This window comes from Ctenopharyngodon idella, chromosome 22, assembly GCF_019924925.1.
Source record: "Ctenopharyngodon idella isolate HZGC_01 chromosome 22, HZGC01, whole genome shotgun sequence".
Lineage (NCBI taxonomy): Eukaryota > Metazoa > Chordata > Actinopteri > Cypriniformes > Xenocyprididae > Ctenopharyngodon > Ctenopharyngodon idella.
This window is the reverse complement of record NC_067241.1, coordinates 17,111,151-17,134,327: the sequence shown is the minus strand read 5'-3', so window position 1 is coordinate 17,134,327 and position 23,177 is coordinate 17,111,151. Positions and strand designations below refer to the sequence as shown.

General features: G+C 37.4%; 3 protein-coding genes across 5 annotated transcripts in view; all 3 read right to left on the bottom strand.

Moving 5' to 3' along the window:
• camta2 (calmodulin binding transcription activator 2) overlaps nt 1–3,016 on the bottom strand; it is a 29,632-nt gene extending 26,616 nt beyond the window's left edge. For all 3 annotated transcript variants that reach the window (XM_051879607.1, XM_051879608.1, XM_051879609.1), the window contains exon 1: nt 2,915–3,016. The gene's annotated coding sequence lies outside the window, so the exon portion shown is untranslated. The remainder of the gene's footprint in view (nt 1–2,914) is intronic.
• A 322-nt stretch (nt 3,017–3,338) lies between these two features.
• On the bottom strand, nt 3,339–8,373 carry zgc:85858 (uncharacterized protein LOC405879 homolog). Its single transcript, XM_051879610.1, has 3 exons — nt 8,115–8,373; nt 6,042–6,117; nt 3,339–4,041 (listed from the first exon to the last, which is right to left on the bottom strand). Exons 1-3 carry the CDS (start codon nt 8,196–8,198, stop codon nt 4,001–4,003), a joined length of 201 nt encoding a protein of 66 aa, XP_051735570.1. The 5' UTR covers nt 8,199–8,373; the 3' UTR covers nt 3,339–4,000.
• Nucleotides 8,374–15,552: 7,179 nt separating this feature from the next.
• Nucleotides 15,553–22,572, bottom strand: eno3 (enolase 3, (beta, muscle)). Its single transcript, XM_051881350.1, has 12 exons — nt 22,434–22,572; nt 20,192–20,277; nt 19,382–19,477; nt 19,238–19,296; nt 18,317–18,386; nt 18,090–18,223; nt 17,779–18,001; nt 17,506–17,703; nt 17,214–17,415; nt 15,965–16,073; nt 15,791–15,849; nt 15,553–15,702 (listed from the first exon to the last, which is right to left on the bottom strand). Exons 2-12 carry the CDS (start codon nt 20,274–20,276, stop codon nt 15,636–15,638), a joined length of 1,302 nt encoding a protein of 433 aa, XP_051737310.1. The 5' UTR covers nt 20,277; nt 22,434–22,572; the 3' UTR covers nt 15,553–15,635.
• Between the last annotated feature and the right edge of the window lie 605 nt (nt 22,573–23,177).

The following is a 23,177-nucleotide window of genomic DNA, read 5'->3' as shown; positions in this document are numbered from 1 at the left end:
CATCTATCTATCCGTCTGTCTGTCTGTCTATCTATCCGTCTATCCATTCGTCTGTCTGTCTGTCTGTCTATCTATCTGTCTATACGTCCATCCATCTGTCTATCTATCCGTCTGTCTGTCTGTCTGTCTGTCTATCTATCCATCTATCTATCTATCTATCCGTCTGTCTGTCTGTCCATCTGTCTATCTATTCGTCTGTCTGTCTATGTCTGTTTGTCATTCCGTCTGTCTATCTATTCGTCTATCCGTCTGTCTTTCTATCTGTCTATCTATTCATCTATCCGTCAGTCTGTATATCGATCTATAATCACAGTTTTATTGCCATGATTGTCAGCATTTACAATATTGCCAAGCAAATACAAGACTTGTACTACCAAAACAGACTACACATATCATAAACTATATAAAAAGAAATATAAAAAATAAAATAAAAGCCACCAGATAAAATTAGGATTAAAATAAATAACAAAACAAGAATGTTGATGAATTTATATAGAAAGTCTGTCTCTCTCTCTCCGGATCTTTCGTCTTTGTTGCCTAGTAACCACAGCAGTAGGTGATCAAATATATTCTCACAGTTTTTACACACACACACACACACACACACACACACACATCTTTTATATAATATTGATGTATTTCCTCCCTGTGAATTCAGTTGCGCTGCTGCTGGTTTAATGGTTTGAGATGCGAGCGGTTCTGATCCAAACACACTGAAGCGTCTGTGCGGCTCGTTTCAAACCAGCATACGGTCGATCACACAGACACAGAAATATTCTCTTGTATAACGTGTCCTGATATCTGAATGTTCTCATTTGATGACAAAAAATGATCTGATTAGATAAATAAAACATAACATTTAGAAGTTATAGCCAAATATACAAAAAAAAACATTTGGCTCAGGATCGGGTTGTGTTAGAAAATATTCACATTACTGTTCAAATTTCAATATAAAACATTCAACTTTAGCCTATCAGAGAATAAACCATGAGCAATGATTAAATCATATGTATATTGTAAATAAAACATGTATATTCTTAGTCAAACATCAGTTCTGGTTCTCACTGGTCAATGAAGCCGGAGTGAATCGACAAACATTCACACAACAGACAAATTAATGATTAAGGTCTTAATAAAGCAAAAAAATATTTTATGTTTTTTATGTGCCACAACCACAAAAAACAAGAAGTGTGTAATATCTGTGGCACAGGTGTCACCCAATAAAATGAAGTAATGTTTTCAAAGACGTTCCTTAAATGCTTTCAGTGTCTGTCATTGGTCAGCGTTGCTGCTTTTCCTAAAAAGAATCGTAAGCTTATGTAGATTCTCTATGATCTACTTAGACTGCAAGATGACTTAAAATGATTTAAAATAAGGCAAAACAAGCATTAAAATAAGCTTATAATGAATAATACACTGTTACTAGTTATTCCAAACTCTAGGCCTAAAACGTTGCTATATATATCAGGTAGAAACTGCGAATAAAAATCAGGAACAACTTGAAAAGTCATGGATTTCATTGGATAAAAAGAGCAGGATTCCTAAAGAAAAAATGCGGAATGCTGAAATTGTAATATTTTAATCTTAATTATAAAACAATATGGAAAAAATGAAAACTATCAACTTATGTGGCTCATTCAGTAAATCATGGGATTCATTTTTGGGTGTAATAACCCTTTAATACAAAAATCAATGTTCCAACGCAGGCTTTTTTGTTTTTGTTTTCAATGAATGTGGCTCATTCAGATTTTATAAGCCGGAATATCCAATGCCATCTCACGGCAATTCGTACATATTTTTACGAGGTGGCTAATTTGTACGAATTCGTACGACCTTTGTGCATTTTTTGCTAAATCGTACGTATTTAAATTGTACGAATGACGTACCTCTAACCCCTCCCCTAAACCTACCCGTCACTGGGGTTTAGACAAATCGAATGAATTCGAACAAATTAGCCACCTCATAAAATACGTACAAATTGGTCGTGAGATAGCGTTGGTATATCAGTTTCACAAACTTGATCACAAAGATCAGTAAACATCAATATTTTCCTCCAATCAGCACTCTAGATTCAGCATAGCCCCGCCTCCAATTGATTCACACATGAAAAAGTCAAATGTAAATACTTTTGTCATCAGGCATGATCTAACATTTATGACAAACAATTTTCACACAAAGTTCCTTACAATATAATGTTAATGCTGTTATGTTTCACACACTTATACACACACACACATACATATATATATAGGCCAATTAATAAATCTGAATACATATAGCTAATAGTATATTTTAATGTTTCATGACATTTCAAAATATTGCCGTCTACATTAATGATCTTTCAAGCAGCATGTGTTAATGATCAATATTTTTAATTGGCCAGTGTTCTGTTAATGTGTTTACATGATACTGTGTCTGATTCACACACTTACAGTGGCAGTACTATGGTATCAGACCATACTACTGAACGATTACCATATTTACCATGGTATTCATAACGAAAAACCATGACCGTGTACAAAAACATGGTAATACCATGGTACTTTTTGTGAGAGCCATAAACGCAGCGTTTCCTGCACACACACGCCCATAATAACACAATCACACACACTACACATACACAGACAGACCTGACAACACAGACCGGACAGAACAAAACTATCTGAATGAGTTTAATTATTTTATTCATAAACATAAATAAATATGACAAACCCCAAGGCCCCGGACTGACATACACACACATACACACTGATAAACGGGATAAAAACACACACATAATACACTAATTCAGGAGTAACAGAAACACACACACGCACCGGGACCGAACCGAACCGTGTGGACGGGTTCTGATAAACGGCTGTTCGCGCGCTGACAGTAACGGGTAGCAGTAAAAGCAACGGATTCCGCCACTTACCTTCCGCCTTCACGAGCGCCGCCATCTTCTTCACACCACTGACGTCACCTAGGCGTGCGCCCGCTGGACCTGAGTGCGCGCATAGAGAGCGAGTGAGCGAGCGATGGACGGACAGATAAACATTTATTTATCTATTTAATGACAGTTACGAGGTCAGAACATTTTTTTTTAATGAACATAATCAATAAGAAAAATAGATCAATTTTAATTTCCTGTTCACTAAAGATTTTACCTCAGAAATGGCTGCAATAGAAGTATACTTCTTTCGCGAAATTCGCGTCACGCGCACTGTACGCTGACCCTTGCGTACGCGTAAAAAGTGAAGTATACTTTGGGCTTTAGTCAGAAACACATACTTTTAGAAATATAGTTCAAAGAAAACCACGTATTAAAAAAAAAAAAAAGTAGTAAAACACAGTGCCAATAGAGAAAATATCTTTTATTTGTACAAAATCATTATTACACAGCATCAGTTTCCTGTCAGAGGGAGGAAGAGAAACGGAGGTACAGATTCATATGGCTAGTACTGATGTCTGAATTTACTAATAGACATTCATACAAAATCTCATAAATAGTTGTTTCCATCACACATTTTGGGATATCGCATTTAAAATAAAGGAAAAATGAGCCTGATTGCAGCAACTTCCATTTTTATTACTGATATTTTTGCGCCAAGTTTCACAGGAAGTGATTTCGTTCTCTTGAACACATGGGAAAGAAACGCTGCTTTATTCGCAAATGTTTTATGCGATATTCAAATTTTGCGCACAAGCTAAATTCGCAACTTTGGATGGAAACATAGCGATTGTTTACTTGAAAATGAGAAACCAGTGGAAAATGAACAATGAAACTAAAAATCAGAGCATCATGAGGAGCAGCCAATCACACGCAATGTAAAACTTTCCAAAACATTCAACCCTGACATGCTTGAGACGGTCCAACCGTTGAACACAAAAAATTCTCACAACAAACACACACATACATAACTGAGATCAGCTGTAAACAACTAACAGATTAACCGAAGAAGAAAACAACTCCATGGAAGATCAGTGCGAGCGGCTTCAGATGTTCACAGACCGACGGCACTTACATTCCCTGTCTAATGCTCTGGATGATCTGGAAGATGGCTGAAAGTGAAAGAGAGATGGATATTAAAGCTCACAAGAGCAATGCAAACTGCAAAACATGTGACCCAAAAGACCATATTTTATTAGTTGCAGGATTAAAAAGGAAAAAAAAAAAAAACAACAACTGAAATTATATAATGCATATTTTGACTCAATTCAAACAGTGTCTGTTTTAGTGACTCTTCCATACTAGATTGTTTATTAATGCACAAACATACTGGAGTATAACGACAATGAATTGTATGTAGGATATAAGGACACTAACGATTAAATCTTAATAGTAAAATTATTTTTAGCTGTTGAAAGCCATAGGATTTACATCCAAGATCTGTGAAACAACAGTCTCATTATGTACAACATGTAAATATCCTGAATAATCACACAGATCAGACTCTATGTAAATAAATACCATGATATTATTCATGCCGGTGGAAAGTTTGGACTGAAACATCAGCGAGATCTGAGATAAACGGATCATATTCAAAGTTGGTGAGAAAACAACAAACCAATATAATGTTTCCTACAACAGCTGATTCTGTGTTCTGTCGTTCAGCACAAATGATCTGTAAATCGAACAAGGACCATTGGAGCAATTAAAGCTTCTAAACACTTGGTTAGATTCAAGTATTAATATTATTTTATCATAATTTTATTAAGTATTCTTAATGTGTGTTCTTTTATTATTATTATTATTATTATTATTATTAAATTACTTTTTTATATATATATTTAATGTGCATATTGTTTGTTATATGTTCACAGTAAAATCCCCAGAGTTAAATAAACTCTACTCAGAGTACATATGGTCCCTCTCTAAATAGTGTTAAAACAACACTGAAACAGAGTTAGTTAATGAGATAATTAAGCAATTAATTAATGATAGCGCATTAGTGATGAACACCTGCTGTTAACAAGAATCTCTGAAGAAAAGAGAAACACAAGAATTACAACTGACTTCAGTCACAGCCTTATTAATTGCTTAATTATCTCATTAACTTTAACTCTGCTTCAGTGTTTCTTTAACACTATTTAGAGAGGGACCATATGTACTCTGAGTAGAGCTGATTTAACTCTGGGGATTTTACTGTGTTTGCATGGTTTTTGATGTCTCTTGATAGCTCGTTTATAGAAGTATGTTGGCCTGTAACTCATGAGTAACTTATGTTCAAGCCTGTTTCTAAAAAGAAAAGATTAAAAAATAAGTTGAAGAAAAGAAGTAACACACAAACGCTATACAAGGTGCTGAGAAAACAACAACAGAATGACATCTGATATATAGTTAGAGTGATAGATAGATGGATAGATTCATTCATAGATACATAGTTTGATAGAATGATAGAACGATAGATAGATAGACAACGATAGAAGTCATAGACAACAACAGACACAGCGATAGATGTGATAGACAACAAAAGACACAATGATAGACAACGATAGATGTGATAGATAAAACAATAGATAGAACAATGGATGTGATGGAAACGATAAAAGTGATAGATACAACGATGGATACAATGATGGATACAACAATAGATACAACAATAGAATAGATACAACGATAGATGTGATAGATACAATGATAGAAGTGATAGATACAATGATGGATACAATGATAAATACGACAGATACAACGATAGAAGTGATAGACAATGAAAGACACAATGATAGACAACAATAGATGTAACAATAGATGTAACAATAGATACAACAATAGATGTGATAGATACAACGATGGATGTGATAGACAACGATAGATACAATGATAGAAGTGATAGACACAACGATAGATACGACGATAGACACAATGATAGATACAACGATAGATGTGACAGATACAACGATCGATAGAACAATAAAATGATACACAGATAGAATGATAGATTGGACAAACGAACCATAGATAGATTCTCAACAAATACTGATATATGTGATTCAGCGTGATTATGACTTGGCACATTATGTAATTGATGTAATAAACATTGAGCTGTTTTTCATCTCACCTGAGCCACAGACGACGAACACGAAGAGCGCGAGGAGCCACGGACCCACCGGAGACTTCTCCTCACTCACCACACGCTGCAGGACAAACACACATTCACTTACTGCAGATTCATCACATCTCCTAAACACGATCGAATCCCAGAAGTCCTACAGCTTTAGCCAAGCAGCATGTCAATGTCACTCCATGACCTACACATTGCCTTATGTTGTGTTTGAACTCGTTCGAGTCCACTTGCTCGAAAGATATGCTATCTACTATGATTTACTTATGTTTCGCAAAGTTACAAACCAATATTCTAGCCAAGCTTCTAAGCTTTAAAATGACACATATTTTGTGCTGGTTAAGCAAGTGGTTAAATAACATGATAACTTAGTAGTGCCCCCACTTCAAATTTAAGAGGTTAAGGTTAACGATTAATCGATTAATTGATTGTTAATGTAAACAATGATCAATTATGGGAATTTATGTAAATTGACATCATGATACATTTCGCTAAGTTGTTTCTTTCAAAATACCTTCTGATGTTCATGCATGTCTTTTTGTGCTGTAACTTGTATTAAAGTGGAAGAAAAAGCCACTTGAACTGAGGAGCTACAGCGATTTGTCACATCACTTAAAGAGCTATTTATTGTTGTGATTAAACTGACAGAAATTTGAAAGCAGAGTCTTTGTTTCTTATCAGAAGTAACAAAGCACAAACCGATGGCTGATGGTAAATAACTGCTTTTATTGGCCGATACCGATTATTGGCTTATACATCGGTGCATCCATAAAAATAAATTATTATATAAATAATCACAATATAATTCTTATTATTTTATCTTTGTTATTAAAAATAAGAATATGCAAATAACAAACAGTAGAACAAATACAAGAAGTTAAGTACAAATACAAGTTAAATTAATAGTGCTTTATATTTTTTTCATATGACATCTATTTAACAGAAGCATTCAAGTAAGAAAGAAGACAGAAATTAAATAATCAAAAGTAAAAAATAGTCACTGCATAGTCATTACTGTTTTAATTATAAATAAATTGTTTTACATTATGCATACGAAGGACATACAACTTTTATTAAAATAGCCTATAATAACAGTACATTATTTACAATAAAACAGTACATTAATATTTATGATAGGCATATTTAATCACATTTTTTAAAGAACGTATTCTTTTGTTTTTATGCATCGATGCAGAATCATTTACATCAGCATCGCGACGCATAGTAAAATTATTATATTCCACAGCTATATACCAGGCTAATTAATGCAAGCAAAAAAGTCTGATTATTTTATTGGGGGGAGAAAGTTAAATTGGTAATACAATATAAACAATAGGACAAATACAATAGAAAAAAAAAAAAAAGATGCAAATGAAATCGCTTTTAATGTAATTCTGACACCACTGTATTCAGCTAATAGCCTACTACAGAAATTGAATAATCAAATGTTGGTAAAAATAAAACACTGCCATTGCTGGAAGCCACAATCTAAGTTGAAACTAAAATTTGATTATTCACACAGCACTACCTGTTATTTCTGCAACAAATTTTACAGATCTGTTTACATATCTATATCCCGGTAAACAAACAGAATGTTCAGATTGCTCACCATCATTCTAAAACTCTGAATATCAAAGCACGTAGATGACACCTAAGAACTATGTTTGTGTTTATACAGTACAACATAAAGACAAATGTATCTGACTGTTTTAGAAAACTCATTATTAAAAAAAAAAATAAAACAACGTTCACTAAAAACAATAACAATGTATAAAGCATAAAACTGAGGACGACACAAACAAAAACAGTAGTAACAGTATACATATGCAAATGTATTGCACGAAGCAGTCGACACTGTTTTTGACACAAACCTAACTCCATAATTCTGATATATTTCAGAAAATATGCTACTAATAGCAAAAGACATGGTATTTTTTGTTAGTGGTGATTGTGTATTTTATGTGAGCGTGTGATGTGTTCGTTTATTTGTGTTGATATCGTGACCGTAAATATGCGTAGTGTGTATATTCATATATTGTGTATTTATGTGTGTCGCGGGAGCGCGCGTACCGTGGTTTTCTGCACGTGTCCTCTCTGTGTAATCGTCTTGCTGTGTTTCTCGTTTGCTACTTTCATCCGCTGCACCGCCGACATGATGCTGCCGCTGCTGGAACGCGTCAGGGGAGGCGAAAAATCGCGCTGGGCCGGTAAACGGAGCGAGTTTGCCCGGTGATTCGGTTCCGTTCTAGACGCTCGAGCTGCAAAGCAGCGGTATCACGTGACCCAGCTCAGGACCCGCCTCCTTCTTACGTCACACAACTAGACCGTTTTTCCTCACTGACTTTTATACGATTTTATTTGAAAGATATCCTATAAAAATATATTTGAAAACTAAAACTTTGAAACGCTGTATTGTTTTCCCCCTGTCCTGTTTTACATTTATTTATTTATTTTGATTGTTTCAATGTAGCTACAGCCTCGTATTTGTAACTGGATGTTATTTATCTAAGTAATGTTAGTAGTACATATCAATAAATAAATAAATAGAAAAATATGCGTGTTTGTGTATATAAAATAAAGTGTTAAAGTAAAATTTATACTTTCATATATATTCACAGACACCGCACTTTGACAGTTATTATTGGTGTATATATATTAAAAAAATATTATGCTTATGAATATTTTGATTATTCTTTTATGGTTTATTTATTTAATTATTATTTAATCCTTTCAAACATATTATTATTGTATCAATCCATTGTATGTTCTTTCAGCACCCTTAAAAGGACATCTTTGCACCTTTTTTACTCCTAAAATGTACATATTACTAATATGTATGCCTATTTTAGGAGTAAAAAAGATGTCCTTTTAAGGGTACACACCCAGCGACAAGCTGTTGTAGCCTTAAAGGTATCATTTTAACACCTTTCTTTTTCTGTGGTGCCATTTCCTTTCATATTCTTTCTGCCAACGTTGATATCCTGTCTGACGTCAAATGTTGCATGAGCTTGTTTTCATACTTTGAATCAAAATACAAAGAATAGGTCTAGACACGCGGAAAATGCTTTGGCTCTTTCTGCCTCTATACAATGTTAAAACCACAATTCAATATTTAGCTGCCCTTGCAGAGCTGATACTTAGAAAGGATATTTTTGATTTACCAGTTCCTCAAGTCTTTGCAAAGCTCCTACAGGGCTCTCTTTCTTGCTCTTGCATAAAAATTCTGTAAATGTGATCATTTTCTGTTGGGAATCTGTGCAGTTTCATCGTTGAGTGACACATGCTTTAAGTCAGGTTCAAAATCAACAACACCTTTAATTTAGATGTTAAATAACATTTATGGACATCACACAAACAAGTTTAAACTTGTGTTAAATACTGAGAACAAGTTCCCACTCACAAAATGTCTGAACAGAAGCTCTGTCACGTCAAACATGGTAAACAAGGTAAACAAAACTGACTGGACAATCAGCCAGGGGTCACACACACACACACACATATACAACTGAGAAAACCTCAGGATCTTAAACGACAAATATTTCAAGTTCTTCGTTCTGTGTAAAAGGCCAAAACTGTGAGTTTTGTTGTTGCAGATGATCACATTACAGCCGTTTGGACTGAAAATAATCCAGCAGATGCTAAAACATCAGAACAGAAGGATTCTGTAATGTTTGCAGGTGAAGGTCTGTATGACGAACACGTGATCCTCACGCTCACCTGCACACAAACACACATGCAGAAAATGAGTCAAAGCAATGACATACATACAAATGATAATCTTGTGTCATATGATTGTTAAGATCGCTTAAAATGAAATTTACATATTACAAATATACTTTGTGTTTTTAGAGATCAAACATCTATTAAAGGAACACTCCACTTTTTTTGAAAATAGGCTCATTTTCCAACTCCCCTAGAGTTAAACAGTTGAGTTTTACCATTTTCGAATCCATTCAGCCGATCTCCAGGTCTGGCGGTACCACTTTTAGTATAGCTTAGCATAGTTCATTGAATCTGATTAGACCGTTAGCATCTAGGAACTATACTCTCATTCCGGCGTAATAATCAAGGAAATTTGCTGTCGTACCATGGCTGCAGCAGACGCAATGATATTACGCAGCGCCTGTGACCCCCTGTTTGCACAGGGAGCGTGCCTTGCAACCATGGAGACATTTGTGAGAGGCGCTGCGTATTTTCCGTCGGTCTTAGTACACAATGTAACTACAGAAGAGTCAAGTTTTAAATAGGAAAAATATCGAGACTCTTTGGTCATTTTTGAGCGAGATGCTAACGGTCTAATCAGATTCAATGAACTATGCTAAGCTATGCTAAAAGTGGTACCGCCAGACCCGGAGATCGGCTGAATGGATTCGAAAACGGTAAAACTCAACTGTTTAGCTCTAGGGGAGTTGGAAAATGAGCCTATTTTCAAAAAAAGTGGAGTGTTCCTTTAATTATTTTAAGTTTACCTGCGTGCGTCAGCATCCCAGACCGCTGATGACCCCAATCCGGTCCACCTTCATCCCGAAACACCCCCGCGCCACGCCCTTCCTGCTCCGCCCCTGCAGCTTCCTGTGACGGCTCAGGAAGTCCAGGAACACGCGTGACGGTGGGCGGGGCGACTGCAGCCCGTGTGAGAGGGGAGGGGCGGCGTCTGCTGATCCCTCGATGACCTCTGGGTGAGCCAATAGAAGAGTGCCGATCTTCAGCCCAAACAAATTCTGCAGAACCTGCACACAGTTTATAATGTTTATAGTATGTCAGCTTTCTGTATGCTGGAATAACTGACTCAAATACTACAGCGTGCAATACATTTAGAGTACGTATACACAGCAACGATGTACTAAAAATGGAAAAGTTTTTCCTTTGCACTTTTCATGTACAGACGACAACGTTGTCAAAACTATCCCGTTTCACACGGATCTGCGAAAATAACTAAAAGCGCTGTATTCGGCTGCCAGGCCAGTAGATGGCGATGTCACTTTTTAAAGAAACACTACGCGCCTGACTAAACACGTAATACATGTGTCACCGTTTTCACAAATTTGCATTTTTTTTAGTTTACACAGAGATGATAACGGAATAATTTTCAAAAACAAGCACTTTGAAACCCGTTTTGAAAAGTTTGCATTTTCAGGCTCACAAAACGCTGTTGTCGTGTAAATGAACGGCCAAAACGCATAAAAAGTTTTCAGTTTTTATGTTGTGTAAATGCGGCGTTAGTTAAATATAATAACCCTGGATGTATTAATGTGAAAAAGAAACTGGTAATTTTGCATTTTAAATCATCTAAAAACAATTTAAAGCTGCAGTCCGTTACTTTTGGCGCTCTTGCGGTTAATAAACAAAACTGCACGTGTGGAAGAATATTGTAGCCGGAACTACTTCTCTCTGTTTATGTCTATGACGAGTCACGCAGGTACTGTGCTGCTCCGCAGCGGTGGCACCCGACCGGTCTAAAACAGTCAGAATATAAACACTTACAGCAATACTTCTTGTGCTACTTATGTCATATATATTTTTATTTATATAAAGATTGTTATGCTAGTGTGCGACTCCACAATGCAATGCGCTCGGCTTGACCCTCCATTTTTACAAAAAAAAAAAAAAAAAAAAGATTAAAATAAATAATCTTTTATATTTCTGATGACAACCAGACGCAAATCTCTCAAATAGAGTGCAACAGGTTTGGCCCACTTTTTTGAGCGGCGTTGCTTCCATATCTTTTCCATCAATTTTGCCATAAGGACTTCCTTAAAGAGTTTCCATGGTCTGTCTGAATACTCGATTCTGATTGGCTGGAAGGTGTGCAATACTGTTTAATGCTGAACTGACAGGTAATTCGCACACGCGCTCTCTCTCTCTCTCGATAATGAATTCAAATAAATTATATCATTTATTCATTAAAGTAAATGTAATCTTACCGCACTACTCTGTGTCTGATTAAAGCGGGAAGAATGCTAGATCTAACGAGCCGTAACTAACGAAAATAACCGTCATTTTTATCCTTCCGGTCAAATATTACGCTGCAAACATCAATAACCGTTTTAAATTGTCAATGCTGCCAAATGACCAAGGTATAAACGAGATAATCCACGTGGATTATCCCTTACATAACCCACGAACCAAGCGAACCAGGTACGAGGAGAATCACAACATTTAACTTTGATTTGAAAATCAGACAAAAAAAAAAAAAAACGTAACGGCTTTAGCCTTGCTAACGAAAATGTTTTATAAAAACATCCTGCGTTAGCGTTCCCATTAAGCTATGAAAATGTTATTTTTTTAATGTTCTTTCATCGTTCAAAATGTTTTTAACGTTTTAAAAACGTTTAGGGAACATTAATCTCATTTTAATCTACAAATTTATGGGAACGTTACTTTTGAATTAACATTTTGAAACTAGCAGAAACACTGCAAAACAAAGCAAAACGTTTCAGGAAAAAACGCTCCATGAACAATGTATAAATCATTTTTGTGGTAATGTTTTGAGAACATTATTTAAGCAGAACGTTTGTTCATGACTTTATGATGCAATTACAATTATATAATCGAATATAAAACTATTGACTTAAAGATGCTGATTATAGAAACAATACATTTTACACAAAATAGTTTGAGAACATGAATGTAGTTTTTCCATCAGGAATTATTTTAAAAAATAAGTTAAATAATGTGATCAGACTTCAACTAAATCAAATACCATGCTCACAGTAGGGCTGACTTTAACGGTTTCATTAAAAATAATTTCCAAAGTAGAGAAAACGAACAGGATTTTCACTTCAGAACCAGGGTTGCCAGGTTTTCACAGCAAAACCCGCAATTGCTACTCAAAACTAGCCCAATCGCGTTTCGGGGGGGTCCCACAGTAAAAATCGTGTTCCGGGGGGTAAAATCCGCATTTTTGGCGGGGTTCCTCTGGTAAAATTTGCATTGCAGGGGCTAAATATCATGTTATTTGGGGTCACTTCATCCCGCAGACATGAAAAACAACCCGTGACAACAGTGTAAAAGTAGCCCAATTCCACGGGAAAACACTGTTCAGAACCGACTGTTGCGCTCTATTAAACATGCAACAAAAGAGGTCAACAATTTAGTGCACTAATGATTATTGTTGAATATTGCTACTGTTTCACGTACTATTTTTAAAAAGTAATAGACAGTGTACAGCATTTCCTGAACAGAATCACACAAGCGATGTCTGTTATCAAACAGGTTTCCCAAACACTGATCTGTCATTCGCCAGTCAGCAAGCTAGTCCCGCCCCTAAACTCAGGCGATTGGTCGAGTCAGATGTAAAATCCTCACCTGAGCATCTGATTGGCGTGGTGATGGCCGTCCCTGTACCTGCGCTGTTACGGTGATGATGATGAGGAGCATGAGGAGAGCAGGAAGAAGAGAGGACGTAAAGTTTAGAGGAGATGAAAAAGCCATCCTTGTTAAAGTATTAGATAATAAATATCTGTCCAGTGTTTTCGATCACGTTATCGTGGCGTCCGGTTCTGTCCTGTACGGCTTCAGGACGGGTCTCTGCCCGAGCAGGTGCCGCAACAGGCCTTTTAAGGAACATCGCTGTGATGTCACGCATGGCTAACTGTTGCTGTGAGCGACGCCCCGCCCCTCCGGCCCTCCACAGACGTCACGACTCATCACGGCCTCCATACTGAGTGCAGATCCTCATTTCTCCAGCTGATACACACCAACTCTTAAGTTCAGAAAGCCTTGGTGATGATTGTAAGGGTTCAACTAACAAGATGCGCTTCACTCCAGAGGTCTGTTACGTCACACGCTCACATTTTTGTGCTTTGTGTCACATTTAATCGTCCACCTCTTTATAGCTCATCATTCTTCACAGTAACAGACTGATGCGACCTCTGACCCTTTCAGGTTCCGCCCCCTATAAAAGTTCCCCCTGGAAACGGGCGGCGCTCAGGAACTATTTCCTCCTGTGAGAGCGCAGACACAATAGTTCCTCGTCAGATGAGAGTTTCCGTAGCAATGACCACAGGTCACGGGCCTTTCAACCTCCGTACGGCCCGACAGACAGATGTAAATACAAAATTACACTTTACATTCAATAACGGACAATTGATGGGAATTAATTTGGTCTCTGTGTTCGTCAAGGCTGTTTATTTGATAAAAAATACAGTAAAAATAGTGAAATATTTTTCCAATTTAAAATTTCTGTTTTCTATGTGAATATATAGTAAAGTGTAATTTAATCAAAGCTGAATTTTCAGCATCATTACTCCAGTCTTCAGTGTCACATGATCCTTCAGAAATCATTCTAATATGATGATTTGCTGCTCAAGAAACATTTATGATTATTATAAGTGTTGAAAACAGTTGGAAACTGTGATACATTACCATTAATTAAAAAAAATAATAATAATACTTTTTTTCTGCAATTATTTGAAAAACAATCACTTACAATCAATTATTTTAATGTATTATTTTTTTTTTAAATATATTACTATTATTTTTTTAATAGATTTATTCTGCAATTATTTGAAAAATAATTACTATCAATTATTTTTAAAATATATTTAAATTTTTTTTTTTTTTTAATATTTATTGACATTTATAATGTTACAAAAGATTTCTATTTTAAATAAATGTTCTTTTGAACTTTATATTCATCAAAGAAACCTGAGACAATAAAAACATGTCTTCAAATTTGATAATTATAATAAGAACCGTTATTAATAATGAGCACCAATAATAATTGAGCATCAAATCATCATATTAAATGATTTCTGAAGGATCATGTGACACTGAAGACTGGAGTAATGATGCTGAAAATTCAGCTTTGATCACAGGAATAAATTACACTTTACTATATATTCACATAGAAAACAGCTATTTTAAATTGTAAAAATATTTCACAATTTTTAACAGTATTTTCGATCAAATAAATGCAGCCTTGGTGAGCAGAAGAGACGCATTTCAAAAACATAAAAAAGTCTTAATTATTGTATCAAGCCTATTTTATTTTTTTAAGATATTTTTGTAACAATTAAGCTCATTTTCCCCTAAATTCACTTGACTGAAGTGTGTGGAAAAAAAAAAAACACCTCCTTATCGCCGTGTTTAAATGCAGTGAGTTTTAAAGACTCAAAAACACAGAAGAGTGTGTGAAAGTGTGACTCTCTCATCCTCCGCTCGTCTTTCTGACGCAAACATCACAGCTCAGCGTAACCACCTGCCAACGGCAGCCTGACCTCTGACCCCTAGACACTACATCATACTCACACATGCTAATATGACACGCACACAAACGGGTTTGTTTTTTGGATGTCGCGCTGAAACGCTTTCGGCCTGATGATCGTCTCCAAGCAACACTCGCACCGAGACCCAAAACCTCCCGTTCCTTCAGCTCTCTGACGTCAGCAGCAGCAGCACCAGTTTAAAGGGACAGATGAAAATCATTCATTCAAAGATTGAACATGTAATAAAACTGGTTCTCTAAGTTCTGGATGTTCATGTGAATAAATGCACAGACACTCCATTTCTTTCACTTTTTTTATTCACTTCTCATTTCAAAAAAGGACATTGGTGATGCTGCAGTACTGATGGAGGAACTTGGATGGTTTAGAGTTTTGGGTGACGGAAGTCTTTGCCCGCAAACTTGGCCTTGTCACCGAGCTCTTCCTCGATCCTGTTGAACACAGACAGACAGATGAGGGTTTGGCACACACAGATTGTCCTTTAACCTGATTTGTGAAGCGTATGATGTCATTGCTGACCTCATCAGCTGGTTGTACTTAGCCAAACGCTCTGATCTGCAGGGGGCGCCGGTCTTGATCTGATCACAGGTGAAGATGCGTTAGTGTCGCAGAACAACTCATTAAGCTGCACTGAACATTTGTGTTCGCAGTGAAGTGACCATGCTTTTTTGTTGTGTAATGCATATCGTGTACCTGTCCTGTGCAGAGACCGACCACCAGGTCAGCGATGAAGGTGTCCTCAGTCTCGCCGGAGCGATGGCTCACCATCACACCCCAACCATTAGACTGAGCCAGCTTACAACTACAGACACAGACAGTAGATTTATAGCTGTAAAACAGATCTGTTGAATCGAGTGTTTCATTATTGATGTATTTTGCAACACTGATGCCTTTGAACACTGAATCAACATTGAACTAAACTGAGCTGAATTCTGTAGAACTGCTTTACAGCAGAAACTGAATTTTGCAACCTTAACACTATTATTGAACTGAATCAACACTGAACTGAATCAAACTTGTTTCATAATTGATGAATTTTGCAACCTTAATACAATTATTGAACTGAATTGAGCTGAATGACACCACTGAATTCTGTAGAACTGCTTTACAGCAGAAACAGTTGAATTTCTTTCATAATTGATGAATTTTGCAACATTGACACTTAAACTGAATTGAATCAATGAACTGAATCAAATTCATTTCATAATGCATTTTGCATCAACACTATTATTGAACTGAATCGAATCAACACTAAACTGAACTGGTTTCATAATTGATGAATTTTGAAGCACCAACATGGTTATTGAACTGAATTGAATTAACACTGAACTGAATTTCATAATTGATGAATTTTGCAACATTAATACTTACTGAACTGAATCGAATCAACTGAATTGAGCTGAATAATGACACTACTGAATTCTGCAGAACTGATTTACAGCAGAAAATGAATTGAATTCCTTTCATAATTGATGAATTTTGCAACACTGACACTGTTATTGAACTGAATCGAATTAGTTTCATAATTGATGAATTTTGCCCTGTGGTGCAGCTCTGCGAGGAGGCCATAATGGGCCCTGTGGTGCAGCTCTGCGAGGAGGCTGTAATGGGCCCTGTGGTGCAGCTCTGCGAGGAGGCCAAAATGGGCCCTGTGGTGCAGCTCTGCGAGGAGGCCAAAATGGGCCCTGTGGTGCAGCTCTGCGAGGAGGCCGTAATGGGCCCTGTGGTGCAGCTCTGCGAGGAGGCCGTAATGGGCCCTGTGGTGCAGCTCTGCGAGGAGGCCGTAATGGGCCCTGTGGTGCAGCTCTGCGAGGAGGCCGTAATGGGCCCTGTGGTGCAGCTCTGCGAGGAGGCCGTAATGGGCCCTGTGGTGCAGCTCTGCGAGGAGGCCGTAATGGGCCCTGTGGTGCAGCTCTGCGAGGAGGCTGTGCTATATACTCACGCCTGGATGGACTCGGTGACAGAGCCGATCTGGTTGACTTTAAGCAGGAGGCAGTTGCAGGCCTTCTTCTCACACGCCTGCTGGATGCGTTTGGGGTTTGTCACGGTCAGATCATCTCCCACCACCTGGATGTCAACAGATCCTGTAAACTTGCTCCAGTTCTCCCAGTCGTCCTGGTCGAACGGATCCTCAATGGACTGGACTGCAGAAAAACCCAGAACAGATGCACATAAATAGGTCTGTTTGTGCACAAACCAGGTGTGTGTGTGTGAGTCAGTGTGTGTGTGTGTACCTGGGTAGTTCTTAATGAAGCTCTTGTACAGATCTCCCAGCTGCTCTCCAGTGATGTGGCGCTTGGGGTCATCAGGTGACTTGAAGTCCAGATCATATTTTCCACTCTTGAAGAACTCTGATGCTGCAACATCCATGCCGATGATGATCTTATCAGGATATCCGGCCTTCTCGATGGCAGACTTCAACAGCTCAAGAGCTACAGAAATCAATCTTGATTAGAGAATGTTTAAACATTTTTTGCATTTTGTTACAGACATCAAATAACACATACCCTCGTTGTTCTCGAGGATGTTAGGAGCGAAACCGCCCTCGTCTCCCACGTTGGTGGCGTCTTTGCCGTATTTGGCTTTGATGACGTTCTTCAGGTTGTGGTAAACCTCGGCACCGATCCTCATGGCCTCATGGAAGTTCTTGGCGCCCACGGGGAGGATCATGAACTCCTGCATGGCCAGTTTGTTGCCGGCGTGAGAGCCTCCGTTGATGACGTTAAACGCCTGAAGGTGAAGAAAGGAAAGGAGAGGAGAGGGATGAGAGCAGAGACAGACGAGCGATGCAGGAGCGGCGGTCGGGCGGCACACGTACGGGCACGGGGAGGATCACGTCCTTGTTTCCGGCGAGGTCGGCGATGTGGCGGTACAGCGGGACTCCCTTCTCAGCGGCGCCTGCCTTACACACGGCCAGACTCACACCCAGGATAGCGTTAGCACCAAACTTAGCTGTGGTAGAGATAAAGTGCGACAGAAAAATGAATGAAAAGTTTGTAAGTTTGTGTGTGTGTGTGTGTGTGTGTGTGTGGTGTGTGTACTTACATTTGTTCTCGGTTCCATCGAGTTCCAGCATGAACTTGTCAATTTTCTCCTGGTCAACGACGCTGAACTTCTGTTTAGAGACAAGGATGATGGGATAAATCAAATAAAAGGGTCAAACATTGGCTGTTCACACTCATTTTTGACCAGGAACAGTAAGAATGTGGCTTTTTTAAAGAAATTATATAAAAACTAATTTCTCTGAAGTAGTAACAAATGAAATCACACACTTCTTTTAGGATTTTAGGTCATTTAGATCTGTAAATGTGTACATCTTCATTTGTACAAGCAAATATGCAAACTTTTAGCTTCACTACAGTAAAAATCTATATTTCTATAAGCTGAAACAAAGAAATAAGAGAATTTATCATGCATTTGGGCCATCTGGTGAAAAAAGAAAATATTTGACTTGTCAGGTCCAAATCATGTTATGAATATAATGGCCAGTAGATGGCGGAAGTTATCCATTCTGATATTTATGATGGGATGAATCAAATAAATATGAATATTTATCAGGTTTATGAAGTATTTCATTAGTTTTATTATAATAATTTTTTTACAAATATTAGATACTATGAGGTTAAAGGGTTTACTATTAAGTAAATATATATAAGAGAGATCATAAATATAATACCGAAAACCTTCATGATAAACAGTGTAAGTTTAATGTAAAGCAAATGTAGTACTGAACCAAACATTTTTTGTAATTTAAAATACATATTTTCACAAAATAATTTGGATGCAAAAATTACTATAAAATCAAAGCCATCCATCTAAGTTGATATCACAAACATTGAGCCGCTAAAAGGTTTTAAAGTAGCGTTTCCACTGTAACAACGTCCGATTTCAAAGGATGAATTTCAAGTGAGCTTTCAAATTATTATTACCAAAATATGTGAGGAAAAAGGCAATCCATGATCTCACCTTCTCAATCAGTTTGGGAGCGATCTCCTTGTTCACATGGTCCACGGCCTTCTGGGTACCTTAAACACACACACACATTGATGATCTGTCTTTGCATGTAATGAAGTGTGTGTGTGTGTGTGTGTGTGTGTGTGTGTGTTGTACCTTTGCCCAGGTAACGGGTTTTGTCTCCATCTCGGAGCTCCAGAGCCTCATGAACTCCAGTGGAAGCACCGCTGGGAACAGCCGCCCGGAAACGACCTGAAACCATGAGAAATCAACCAACAATTACAAACTGGAACATTTCGTCAAGACAAACTCTGAACGTTGACTTAAGTAATTTACAAAACAAAACAAGGTCTTGAATGTGTTCTGTCCTTACTAGGGCTTCGCCAAATTCATTCAGTCACTGCAGGGTTATTATATTTAACTAAGAGGCCGTTTACAGGACATCACTTTCAAATAAAAACGGAAAACCTTTCATGTATTTTGGCCTTTAATTTACATGACAGTGGCATTTTGGCGGCCTAAAAATGCAAACTTTTGAAAACTGCAAGTTTTAAAGAGATACCGTTATCCTCTTCATGTAAAACTACAAAAACGTGAATTTGTGAAAACGATGATATCATGCACGTGCGTAATGTTTCTTTACAAAGTGAAATCGCCATCTACTGGCCTGGCAGCAGAATACAGCGTTTTTAGTCATTTTCGCGGATCGTTTTGACAACGTTGTCGTCTGTACAAAAACTTTTCATGTAAACGTACCCTAAAACTGAAACCCATAAACAAACATCTTCGTTACTTGAAATAAAATCAACATTAACTGAAACACTAACTGATTTAATTTAGTCTTTTAGTTTAACTTTATGTACTAAAATAAAAAATAAAAAAAAATAAAAAAACTAAAACTTAAAATCAAAATATACCGATTTAAAATAATGAAACTATAATAGTGAAATAACACGGTGTCTGTACCTTTACTTGTGTAAAGATCCACTTCAACAGTGGGATTTCCTCTAGAGTCGAGGATTTCACGAGCGTGAATCTTACTGATGGACATCCTGAGAGAGAGAGAGAGAGAGAGAGAGAGAGAGAGAGAGAGAGAGAGAGAGAGAGAGAGAGAGAAATCACAATCTAGTGTTCAAACACACAAACCAGGATTGATCATATTAACCCTCCAAAGCTTTTCAAAAAAAAAAAAAAAAAAAAAGGTGTGTGAGAATCTTTTGCGCTATTTTTATGAATAAAAAATTAAATCAGTCACAAATGAGTTAAGTCATCTGCACAAACCTTAAAATAATGTACACACACACACACACACACACACACACACACACACACGTCAGCTGTCTGATACATGTACAGTCTGAGGTTTCGCTGCTATTAATAGAGCGGCTACAGCAGAAGACAGAAAAGACCTCAGGAGAATGTTTGTGTGTGGGTGGGTGTGTGTGTTTGAGACAGAAATCTCCGTCATACCTCGACAACTCTATATGACCTTTGCAAAGCCCTGCCGAACCCTGACCTTTGTGCACAACACTCTGACCTTTGCATTTGAGCAATGACACTGTATTCCACTGTAAGAGCAACACACACACACACACACACACACACACACACACAGCAGCTTTATAAAAGACATTAGCTACGCAGTAGATTTGATTTAAATCAATTCAATTCATTAATCTACACCAGATCTCCTCAGTTTAAATTCAATGCACATTGGTAGAACAACAACAACACTGCAGTTTTGCAGATTTGTGGTGGAAAATAAATATGTAAACAATGCAAATATAATTTGACATGCAGATGGACTATGGAATTCCGCCATGGAATAGAACAAAAAGAATTAAAAAAATTTAAAAAAAAAAAAAAAAAGCCATTTCGACTTTTTTTTTTTTCTCTTAACTCAGACTTTATAACTCGTAATTCTTTTTCTCAGAACTGTAAGAAATAAACAATTGCGAAAAGAAAAAAAAAAAGTCAGAATTGTGAGATAAAGAGTTTTTTTTTTTTTTTTTTTTTACCCAATTTCTCATTTTTCAGAGATTGCTAAAGCAATGTTTCGATTTTTTCTCCATTTTTATGTCAGGCACCAATCGTTTATTTTATTTTTTTTAAATCAAGATTTTAAACCTGCTCCAGTTTGACAAACTCTGTCTCCACAGAACACAATATATCTCCTAACAGCAAACGCATTCACTCATCCAGCTCTCTGACGGTGTATTTTTATATTAAAGTTCTACAGATCCCAGATCAGAAGACGCGTTAAGTACCGACAGGAGTTCGGTCAACAGAGCTGATCTCAGATCAGCTGCTCAAGTCAGGAAGCAGCAGCAGCTCCACATTAGACTTCAACGCACTTCAGCAGATCTCTTTTCAGAGATTGCTAAAGCAATGTTTCGATTTTTCTCCATTTTTATGTCAGGTACCAATCGTTTATTTTTTTTAAATCAAGATATTTATACGTTTAAACTAATTTCTAATGACAATATCCGTATTTCAAGTTTCTGTCAGTTTGTCTGCGAGATGGACAGAGCACAAATCACCAATCACAGCACAGCATCCTATCTAGCGCGCGGAGCTGCCCACGAACGTGCGGCACGTGATCCTATAAATCCAATACTGTGGTCTTTAGGAGTGTGCACATTGACGCAACAATCAGTTATTAAATAACCCCCTTATGACGCAATAATGAGGTAATCTGAGCGGACTTTCCCCCGATTTTAACTTTTTTTAGTAAATAAAATATTAGTTAAATCGCGCGGTCCCTGTCAAATTCAAGACTGTAAAATTCAACAATCGTGATGGTGCCACCGGAAGCGTGAAGGTCATTCGGTTCACTTAAGAAAGTTTGACGATTTTAAATCTGCTCCGGTTTGACAAACTCTGCGTTCAGATTCTGTCTCCACAGAACACAATATATCTCCTAGCAGCAAACGTATTCACTCATCCAGCTCTCTAACGGTGTATTTTTATATTAAAGTTCTACAGATCCCAGATCAGAAGACGCGTTAAGTACCGACAGGAGTTCGGTCACCAGAGCTGATCTCAGATCAGCTGCTCAAGTCAGGAAGCAGCAGCAGTTCCACATTAGACTTCAACGCACTTCAGCAGATCTCGCGCCCGCGCCCGTTTGATACCACGAAACAAATTCTCAGCAAAACTCACATTAAAACACAGTTCCCGTGAAATATGTGCGGTTTTGCGTGTTTACCTGAGGGCGAATCGGATCGGTGTCAGTCTCGGCGTTTGACAGGGTGTGAGTGCGCGCTCCTGCAGCCACAGCGCAATTTATAGACGGTCTCTCAACAACGTCCCCGTATATGGGAAAAACCTTAGGGAGCGTCTAAAAACACCTAACATTTACAGATTGCGCGAATGTTTGAGGACACGCCCACAGCGCGGATGTTTTATATTACAACAAAGTGATCAAATATAAATGTAACCTTTTGTTTATACACGAAATTAATCAACATGGATCTGCTTTTAATGACATTAAAAAAACAAAAATCAAGAAAAGACACATGAGGCACTTTTTTTTTTAATTTATTGTGATTTTGTGTTTTACCCTTGGCACTGTTTTATTTTATTTGAACTAGTCAGAACCACATAAGCCTTTATATACAGGACAAAACCAGCATACATACACACATCAGGCTATAAAGCATTAAATTAAGCACCTAATGTAGTTGTCGTGCCAATGTTTGACATTTTGTCAGATCAATCATGTCATTTTTTAGATTAACGGTCACTTACTTTGGCTATGTTTGGAGTGGACTGCATACTTCTTAACTGTATACTGAAGAGTGTGCTGTAAGTGCCTATTATTTAGAAAAATGTTCAGTTTGTAACTATTAACATCAGGTTTATTCCTCTGGTTGTATACTGCAAATTTTGTCAATATATTATGTGTATTCCACGCATACGGAAAATCAGCGTGCAACTGCGTACTGAAAAA